This window comes from Hydractinia symbiolongicarpus, chromosome 13, assembly GCF_029227915.1.
Source record: "Hydractinia symbiolongicarpus strain clone_291-10 chromosome 13, HSymV2.1, whole genome shotgun sequence".
In the NCBI taxonomy this organism is placed as follows: Eukaryota; Metazoa; Cnidaria; class Hydrozoa; order Anthoathecata; family Hydractiniidae; genus Hydractinia; species Hydractinia symbiolongicarpus.
The window spans coordinates 12,996,322-13,006,478 of record NC_079887.1 but is presented as its reverse complement, the minus strand read 5'-3'; the positions used below and the strand labels follow the sequence as shown (position 1 = coordinate 13,006,478).

General features: G+C 33.6%; 1 protein-coding gene across 1 annotated transcript; it reads right to left on the bottom strand.

Annotated features, from left to right (window-relative positions):
• Positions 1-8,353: 8,353 nt before the first annotated feature.
• LOC130623373 (uncharacterized) lies at positions 8,354-9,628 on the bottom strand. Its single transcript, XM_057438847.1, has 2 exons — positions 9,098-9,628; positions 8,354-8,839 (listed from the first exon to the last, which is right to left on the bottom strand). Exons 1-2 carry the CDS (start codon positions 9,101-9,103, stop codon positions 8,471-8,473), a joined length of 375 nt encoding a protein of 124 aa, XP_057294830.1. The 5' UTR covers positions 9,104-9,628; the 3' UTR covers positions 8,354-8,470.
• Positions 9,629-10,157: the final 529 nt, after the last annotated feature.

Here is a 10,157-nt window from a genome sequence, read left to right as displayed (position 1 = left end):
GCTTCTTGCCTCAAGATCCTGAAAATGCTTCACAGTTGAGTAAAACCACACTGTGCACAAGACCCTTCTCTTGACCGCCTTCTGCTTTCCCTGTATATATTTGAAATTTCAAACAATACCCGGTTACTGCCTTACACAGCACCCACAATTTGATACCAAATTTCTTTGGTTTTTTTGGCATATATTGAATAAAGATGATTCTGCACCTGGTTCCAATCATTTGTTCATCAACAGATAAACACTGTCCAGGTTTATAATACTTCAAAAAATTGTTGCTTGCTATCACCGACAAACAACCGACTTTGTAAAGCTTGAATGCTGGGTCGTCTCGGGCTGGTTCTTTTGTTCTGTCTGACAGGTGCAAATATCTGAGGATAAAGAAAACCAAGGCACTGCGATTATAGGACCGTTGCAGGACCAGTAATCGTTGAACTTCGGCAAATCAACAATTCTCATTGCAAGAACTATTACCAAGAATGCTTTCATTTCAGGCATGGAAACATCATTACTTACAGGTTCATTCTGAACATTAGATTGATGATAATACAGATTTGATTGGTCAAATATTGTTTGCAGAAGCTCCTCAGGGAAAAGCAATTGAAAAACTTCTAAAGGAGTTGAAGCAAAATGAGTTTCGCGTGTCGGACCAACTGATTCGAGAAATGGTTCATCAGCATTAGGGTTTGTGTACTCAATTTCTGGTCTCCAATCAACTTAATCAATTCCATTTTGGTTCCTTGCTCTACCTCGTCCACGTCTGATGCCGCATCCACAACCAGCACCCCGTCTATGACCAGCACTGCGTCCTTTGCGCACTCTGCTAGCCCCTACTGGGTTCACATCACTCTGCCTTGGTGCACCCTGTACATCTCTAGGTTCATCATCTGAAAGATCAGAAGTGTCTGTTTTTGAAGCAGATTGATTTTCGCTTTCGGAATCTGTTGTGGTTGACAACGGTGGCGATGGCGTATTCTGGCGGAGAGGAACTATGGTAGGAGACTCGCAGCGGGGCAATTCCACTTCAGCCTCTTCCACCTGAAGAGAATGAAAAGGATCTTATAACTTCATAACAACAAAAGTACATTACCAAAATCGCATTCCTTTGAGCATGGGAGTTTTATACATTTTTTAGGGTACTAACTACTCACCGGTGAGCCATTTGTGGCTTCAATCTCCTCTTCATCAACAAAATCAACAACTGAAACTCTAAAGCAGGCTTCTATTTCTTCTTCAGACTCTTCTTCTGATGTTATTTCATCCATGTATTCATCGTCAGAGTTCAAAATAAATTCTACAGCTTCTGCTAAATTATAACTCTTCTTCCTGTCCGCAATCTTAAATTTCAATGATTTCTGGAAGCTAATACTAAGCACACAAATTTGTAAACCCCTAAAAAAAACGCCGTGAAAAGCATTGATAGGCCTCCTACTACCCTGCACATAGCTTTTTTCTGCTTCAAAGTAAAGGAAACGGCCGTAACATGACGTAATGTTTCATATGGTCGTTAACGACCACAATAGTACCCAAAGAGTTAAAGAGATATTGGAAAACTTTATCAAATTTAAAACAGATAAAGATCCACTGTCACATAATCTAAGGTGTCCAATATTATCTGTTTGTTGTTTTGAATTATAGATGTTGATAAAACCGCTTAGCACTACAGCATAAAATAATACATTTTTTTATTAAGAATAATAATATGGGTAATAATATGGATATTGATGCACAAAAGTAGGCTGTCCTCCTTAAAAGTCTGGTGGTAGAGAGGATAGGTATGTTACATATAGTCAATTTTTTATTTAACAACTTATAATTGTTATTTTCCGTATGTCACTATCATCATTTTTTTAGAGTATAATAAAAACAAGCACAGACATATAATACACGCATACACTATACTCACATTAACGAGCAGGAGGTATTGTTTTTATTGTTAACAATAGTTTTTATTGTCGTTAATTATATTGCTCTTTAGAACACAGAGAGGTGCAAACGGCACAAGTGCCAGGTATCTTATTGATATTTTTTTGTTATTCTTTTTAGTTTTTCATTAACCATATTCCCAGGACGTATAAGTTTGATGCTAGTTTGAACTCAAATGATACAAAGAAAGGTAGTTCATTTTTCTTTAAACTAATCTTTTTTAAACGCTTGGTTATTAACTTTAATGATGGTACCTCTTTTTTATTTAGCTAAGACACAAGAGTTAACAAGGACTCAGCAAGTTACATTACTTAAGAGACGAATGTTTTTTCTTGTATCTTTTCTTTCCGATTATTACATTTACCTTTTTCTCCCTCTTCTTTCTTTGCTTTTAGATTTGTCATATTCTGATTATGTCAACTACCGTAAAACCCATCCTGGCCCCCGCACCCAAAAATCCATTTGTTGGTGGGTGCAACATGAGGGCCAGGATCTTTCCAATTTTCATTGGAAGGGTAAAACAAGACGCCAATACAAGCAGAGGCACCGGTGCAAAGACACCATACAAAATTAATAAATTAATTGCACATTCTCATATAACAAAAAATAGTTTATTTTTTTATTAATTTATTTATTTGTTTATGTATTTATTAGTTTTATATTTTTTTACGTATATAGTTTTGTGTTAAATATCTTTTTTACCAAATATGATACCAATTCTCTGGCAAAGTTGTTTGTTTTTATTAATAGTAAACAATTTGGTTGCTATGAGGTTAAAAGTTATACTGTGTTGTATAAAGCTTGTAGTGAAGGCTGTTTAGCCAATCAGCGCAGCGTATTTCCATTATAAGCCAGTTGAAAATAGCTATCAGATAATAATGCCGGATATTAAATAATATACTTAAATAGGTTCCATTTGGACTTTTTGTAGACACAGCTGAATTTTTAAAATGAACAATAATTAACTGGTAAAATTAAAAATCACACTTAATTGTTCTCCTTAGATATAATAGATGTCTCCACCGCATTTTTTAACTTAAGCTCTGTAAAGTTATTGTTAAAAGTTGCAGTAACTTTAGATGTGACAATCGCATGTTTTCAAAATAGCAGACAAAACCCAATTGGATAAGTTGCCTTGTCCTAAATGAAATCGGAATCCATAATTGTTACTTCAACGGTTTTTTTACAGTTTATTAAAAACATTTAAAGATTGTGACTTTTAAACCACCGTCTTGTTAAGTCCCGGGGACGAAAAATGTCCTGTATAAAATATGCTAATCTTCTTTTCTATTTTGCAGAAAAATTACAAACGGGTCATCATATTTACTTTGGCTAACCTGGTTTAAATTACTTAATTGTTGATGTAGATGTAACAGGTTGTCAAAATGAACATTCCATTTCTCTTCTAATTAATATAAAAGCTAAAGGTGTAATTCCAGCATTTTGGAAGTCTTTGCTCCTAAAACAGGCGCGCATTATATTACGTACCAGAAGATTTCTAGAAGTGCAATGAAACAAGAGCAATAAAAAAGAAAGTAAAGTATAAATAGAATTTCTGGGCGTCTTTATACGCACCAACCTGTTTTTATGTATTCTTAGAAACTAAATAAAAGATAATAGGGGGCTTGTGCAAACTTATGCCTAATTGATGACACTATTTTTGCTAGGTAAAAATTGGTAATGACTACTCTGCTTAGCTTTGCAGTTTTTTACCCTCTTCGTGGCGACATTTAATCCATACTAAGGCACGTAAGGTACAATGGTTATGATCTAAGATTGATTGTACAACAGTTTTTTAGGCACAAGTGAGTAGGTTAGAAAAAATGCAGAGAAAAATTAAATTAGGAAAAAACAAATGCTACAAGTTGATTCATTCTTAATTTAAGTTCCTAATGAAAATAAACATTGTGAAACGCACAGACAGACGACAGCTATTGTTGTAGAGATTTAGTTTTTTTTATCTTCACCCATTTTTATGTTTATATAGTGTTGATCGAGCATCTAATTTGCACTAAATTTTCAATTTTGAACAATAGCATATTAATAACTACTTACAAATTTTAAATGTTGTGAAACGCTGCACGTTTGTACGTACTGGTTTGCGTACCGTACAAGATATCGTGTGCTTTTTTCCTCATTAAAAATTCTAGTTCTTAAAATACGAGTTCGCACAGGTTCTTATTAAAAAGATTCTTAATTAACAAGTTTTATTTCATAAACCATATTTTAATGCACGTAATTAGAGTTTTAATTTGTCTACGAATGTTTCAAATCACTGTGTATTTAAATATAGCAGAAAGAAGTTATTCTTAAAGCCTTGCTACATTAGTAAAATAAGAAGGTTACACTCGTCTGTGATTATTTTAATCCAACTATATTTGTGAAACGATGGTGAAGGAAACGTAAACTAGTAAGTACTAATTATCTTTTATTCTCGTTTCATTACATTATATGTGTCTCCGAAATTTATTCTATGTCGTCAACAAATCAAAATCATAAACATTCCGAAATTCATATCCAGATTTTTTTTCTGTTAAATTGTTCCGTTTAATCTGTGAGGACTGCATCATCGCCCCAACTACTGCTTTCACAACGCTTAAGTTATAACAAATTACTTTTGATTGTTGAGTAGAGCTATGTTTGTTTTTATTACACAACGCCAAAAAAAAGTTACACCAGTCAGGGCTGTCTCTTTGAATTAAATTTGTTAGCTTTTCCCTTTCTTTTGATATTTCCAATTTTGAAACATAACCACGTTCACTTTTGTTACAACGGACTGGTGCCGTTTATTAGGGATGTGGTGTTGTTGTTTTTAAATGTTTTATCATAGTTTGATTTTGGCTTTTATTCTTTCTCAATATATAACGGATACTGCAAATGATGTATGAAGAACTACTGCAAAAGGTTGACAAAACATACATAAATTAACAAGTTTCTTTTGATCGTGCCTTGTAAAGCTAGGATATATATTCGATTTTGTCAGGACATTACAATAACAACGGCGATGTTGTTTTTATACCGCTCATTTTCATATTTATGTGTTAATGTCGCAAGGAACGGCTCATTGTTTTGTTTAAGTGTAGACTATCTGCTTTTGCATACTCCCATAAACATTTTAGTACTCTCTACTTTTTTATGATTTATTTATTTACTTATTTATTTTATCGATTTGTTTATGATCAACCACAGTAATGTAGCATATTTCGATGTTACAACGCAATGTGCTGCTATTCTAGACTTTGTCTAAATTTTTATGTGGTCACGCCATCAATTCTATCTTGTCAAATTAAAATAATTTAATGGCACGAAAATGGTCATTGTATTAGGCACAAAAATATTTCCTTTAATTAGTAATAATCATATTGAAAATACAGAGGTTCCTTGGAGACAGCACATTTTGAGTGTTGCTAATTTTCAAGGCTAGAAGTACTAACAACACAAGCCACTATTATCTTTCATTTGGTTTCTAAGATTACAAGAGATTTTTTGCATTCTAAGATTACAAGAAATTATACAGTTTATTCATGTTTATAGTTTCAACACTGCTATTTAATTATTATTTTTTTTTTTGCTTTGTGGAATGTTGACGTCAACTTTTTTTTGAAAAATTATGAGAAATAGCTTAAATGCAAATGTATACTAGATTATTTAAGTAACTACTATTTTTCTTTTGTTCATGATAACATGACGCCTTCGCCTCAGTCCAGTCTAAATTTCACCATTTTTGCCTTTTGCAACGGAGAAAATACGCGAGCAGTCAAACTGTCAAGTTTTTGGTGATGTAAATGCTATTTTAATTATCGTTATCAGTTTCTAAATATTATATTGTTGAAGCAACCAAATAATCCATTAAAACATTCTTTATTAATGAACTAGTCGATAAAGACCCGCGGAAAAATCCACTTAGGCAATAGGACATTGAAAAAGTTGGTTTGCTGATGTCAGCATTGCAAATCCAAAAAAAGAATTGGCGAAATTTAGTTTATTCGTTGCCTGTAAGGTGTAGAGCTTGAAACGCTGATTAAAATAATATATAGGATCATATCTTTTCTACAAACGACAAAGGACATAGAAGGGTTTAAAAATTTGCTGACGTCAGCAATGGCGCGTTAAAACGCAAAAAAATATTTTCTGAAATTTATAGCCCTGTTACCTTTTACGTATAGACCTTGAAGCGATGATCAAGAAAATGTATAGGATCGTGTACTTTTGACAAACGGTTGCAGAGATATTGGGGTTTAAAGGTTTTTTAATGACGTCATCAACCCGTCCATTCCGAAACGGATTCGGGGACCCAGGTTTTGGAAAACTTACCCAAATTGGTCCCAGGTAGTCCCTAGTTATCCACGCAGGAGATGACGTCACAGACAGACAGAACTGGCGTATTATTATATAAGATAATCGATAAGGCCCGTAAAAAAATCCACTTAGGCAGGATAACAGAGAAAAACAACCGTCATTTTAATTTTGATGACGTCAGCAGAGACATGTCAGAGCACAAATTTTTTTCTTTAGAAATGTGTATGCCTGTTGCCTTCATCGTATAGATCTTGAAACGCTGATCAAGAAAATGTATAGGATCGTGTGCTTGTGACAAACGGATGCAGAAATAGTAGGGTTTAAAGGTTTTTTTATGACGTCATTTACCCGTCCATTCCGAAACGGATTTGGTGACCCAGGTTTGGAAAACTTACCCAAATTGGTCCCAGGTAGTCCCTAATTACCCACGTAGGAGATGACGTCAGTTACTTCCACCCGTTTCCAAGTTATTTAGCCTTAAATTTAAAAGTGCAATGCAATGGCTTCACTAATCTTAATATACTTTCCTTTGACGTCAATGTTGCTCTAACGTCAAAGTTTGCTAATTTACAGAACAAATTTATAAGCGATGTTTTATAGACTTTATCAAAGAAATTTTATACACTTTGCAAAAGTGACAGACAGACAGAACTGGCGTGTTATTATATAGATTATCGAGGACGGACAAGATTTGTAGTCCTATAATAATTTTTTGACATGACATGTGTTTGACGTTTTCTTTCCTCACCCCATTTCCTAAAGGTTGTTTCCATGGTATATTTTACATATTTCGAAGACAACATGCCTGCATATTGCTATTACCTACTATTTATAAAAATGCATAAATGATTAATTAACCCTAATACAATGCAAACTGTTTTGTCTATCTATACCAAGAAATATTACCGAGGTCAAAAGTATAAACGTGCTTGCGAGGTTAATACGCTGACCGAGCGTAATATTTCTTGAAAGTTATAATTACAGTAACTTATATTGCATTTTATAACTGATAGATATTTTGTTTGGGTTTGTAGAATCCAGGATTATTTTCTGGAGATTTACTTGTGACAAGGTTCTAAAAAACAGGCTTTGAAAAGAAAAAAGGAAACTTTCGATTTGAATTTCATTGTATGAATTTTTAAAATACATGTACAAAAAGAAAACAAAGCATTCGAATATGCATAGATAAAGTGTTTTTAACCGCTTTTTAAACAAAAGTTCATTCTTCGTCGGAAGTCTTATCTCACAAAATTCGACGCCGTTTTGCTTGTTGCGTGTTGTTGCAATCAATGTTGATATTAAAAATGCAGTGGATTTAAAATTATCAACAATCCTTGCTGTAATGCGAGGTAATGCGAGGTTTTGGATTTTATGAAAGTAGATTTTTGAGACAGTATGTAGCTGGCTATGTTATCAATTCTCTGGCGAAGTTGTTTTTTTATTTTAGTAGCCATTTTGGTTGCTATAAGGTTAAAAGCTACACCGTGCTGTATAAAGCCTGTAGCGAAGGCCTTTTTGGCCAATCATCGAAATGGATTTCCTGTATAAACCGGTTGAAAATGGCTATCGGTTAAAAAAGCTAAGTACATGGATTAAACGAGAAATACACTGGATTCTTTCACGGGAATAAAGCTGGTTTAGCATTACTTTTTATACTTGACATCAATACTAATGTAAGAAATTAAAACATGCGAATAGGTCCCGTTTTACTGAGGCATTATATTACTTGTAAAGATCATAAAAAAAAACATAAAGTAACAGGTTTACTGTACTAGAACATCACCGCCGCCAGCGCAGGGACAAATGTTTGCATATGCGGCTCGAATCTATCTCGTGACGTCAAACTTTTAATCACACGTCTACCAGCTTAATTAATTTAGAGATACATTTAAATATTTAGGAAATTTCATATGCAGGCCAAATGGTCATTATTGGACGAGGTTGTTTTTGACATCAGTTGTGTTATGAGGTAATAGAAAATTCGAACAAAATATGGGAAAACATGGCTTGAACAATGGTAAAAATAAAAATTGATTTCACTGCTAAGTAACAGGTATTAATGTGAAAAAAATGTACATGGTACATTGTATATACATAAGATACAAAATTGATAAATAAACGAAATCGGAAAGAATTACACCTTTTGTTATAATTTGTGCATTAAAGATTAATTTTCTGCTAAATACAATTAGAAATCTCTTCAGGTTACGTGCCTTTTGTAAGAGAACATATGAAGGTTAGAGAGCCACTAGCAAGTAGAGCAAAGGGAGGGGCAGCATGAAAAAATACAAGACTGGCTATGTGTAAATCCCAAATGTCTGAAAAAGGCGTATCCGCAACAATACTCGCAACTGCGCATAAAAAAAGGCGTTGAAGGTATACGTCTTGTCGATGGTCGTTTCGTTGTTGTCGTCTTCTCATTTTTCTTAGATTTGTTTTGATCTGGAGCACCAACTTTTTTCCCAGATAAATCTGGCACTTTATTTACTTCGTTGTTTCCAGGATTTTTTCTCGTCATACCAATTGCCGAAACTTGAATGTTACCACTAGGCATGGCTTCAGTAATATGCGATGACATACTCAGATATCCCAATATTGCGAATAACAAGAACAAATGCTAAAAAATATGAAAATTATCACTAAAAAAAGGTTTTTAAATTACACTGACAAGAGATTGGGTTTTATGCTGAATAGGTAACGAGGTAAGAAAACAGAGATTTCTAATTTACTCAAGCCGATCTAACCTGTTTTTTTCACTCCCTAGAATTTCTATGGCAATTATCAAATTCCTTAGCAAACGCAACAACATTCCTATCGAAGCTGGATTTTATCTATCCTTTACTATGCACATTAAAAAGATGGTTATTAAGCATACCTTCATATTGTTGCGTTATTGCTTTAGTCCTGATCCAAGTAAATGTATTGCTGACTCATTCACCAGTTCTTTAAGTAGCTTGTTTGGCATGAAATGATGCTTGCCAAATTATTTCTCGTGCATTTATGCACTTGCCTTAATCCCCATCAGAATGGAATTATGCTTGATCCCAAACCAACAATCAGAATGTATAATCCATTGATGATACTGATAGCATATCTCAAACAGCGTGACGAATTACAATAATTTCATTGGATGACGCTGACTTAGTCCAGAAGCGACGAGGGAAACGAGTCTGGTGGTCTGATTGCATATAATGATTATATTGGTCCTATTTTTGTTATGGTCATTTATGCTGCTAATATGCCATGAAACACAGTCGTCATTATATGCTTTTTTACATAATAAAGTCATGTGATCGCCAACATTTGATAACTTGACAGCTTATAATAGTCATTTGTAATTCAGTATGAAAATTCATTTAGAGTTTAAAACAAAGGATACGTTTGACAGGTGACAAAGAATACTTTATCTAAAGTTAGAAATATGTCCTGAAAACGTGACAGTACTGTTTTTCTAATGAGTATGCCGACAGTATGAACCAGAAGAAAGGATAAGAAAAAAGAATTGTAGTTGATACATGAAATTGCCTTTTTGCTTGTTGAAATTGAGCTGTGATTAGTATACATAGCGAAAGTTAAAACGGGGAAATTTCTAACGCTCTATTTATTCTGCAATTAAGTTAAAGATTCAGATCTATCGTGAAATTCTATAACAATGACCTCTGGACGCATTTTATTTTTTTATTTATTTATTTTCTTTCTTTCAACCAAAATATGTTTTAAAGGATTTGGTTTTATATGTACACCACATGATTCAGGAAAAAAGTGTACGTGAAGGAAGTTCGTTTAAATGCGAACTACATTGGTAATGAGTTTGACATCATGTTAAACGTAAAATACATATTATAAATGTGCTGTCTGTTATTTGATGTTTTGTGTTAATTTTTTGTTTTAATGAAGTTAATCACCACTGATGCTACAGTAATAATTATTTACCC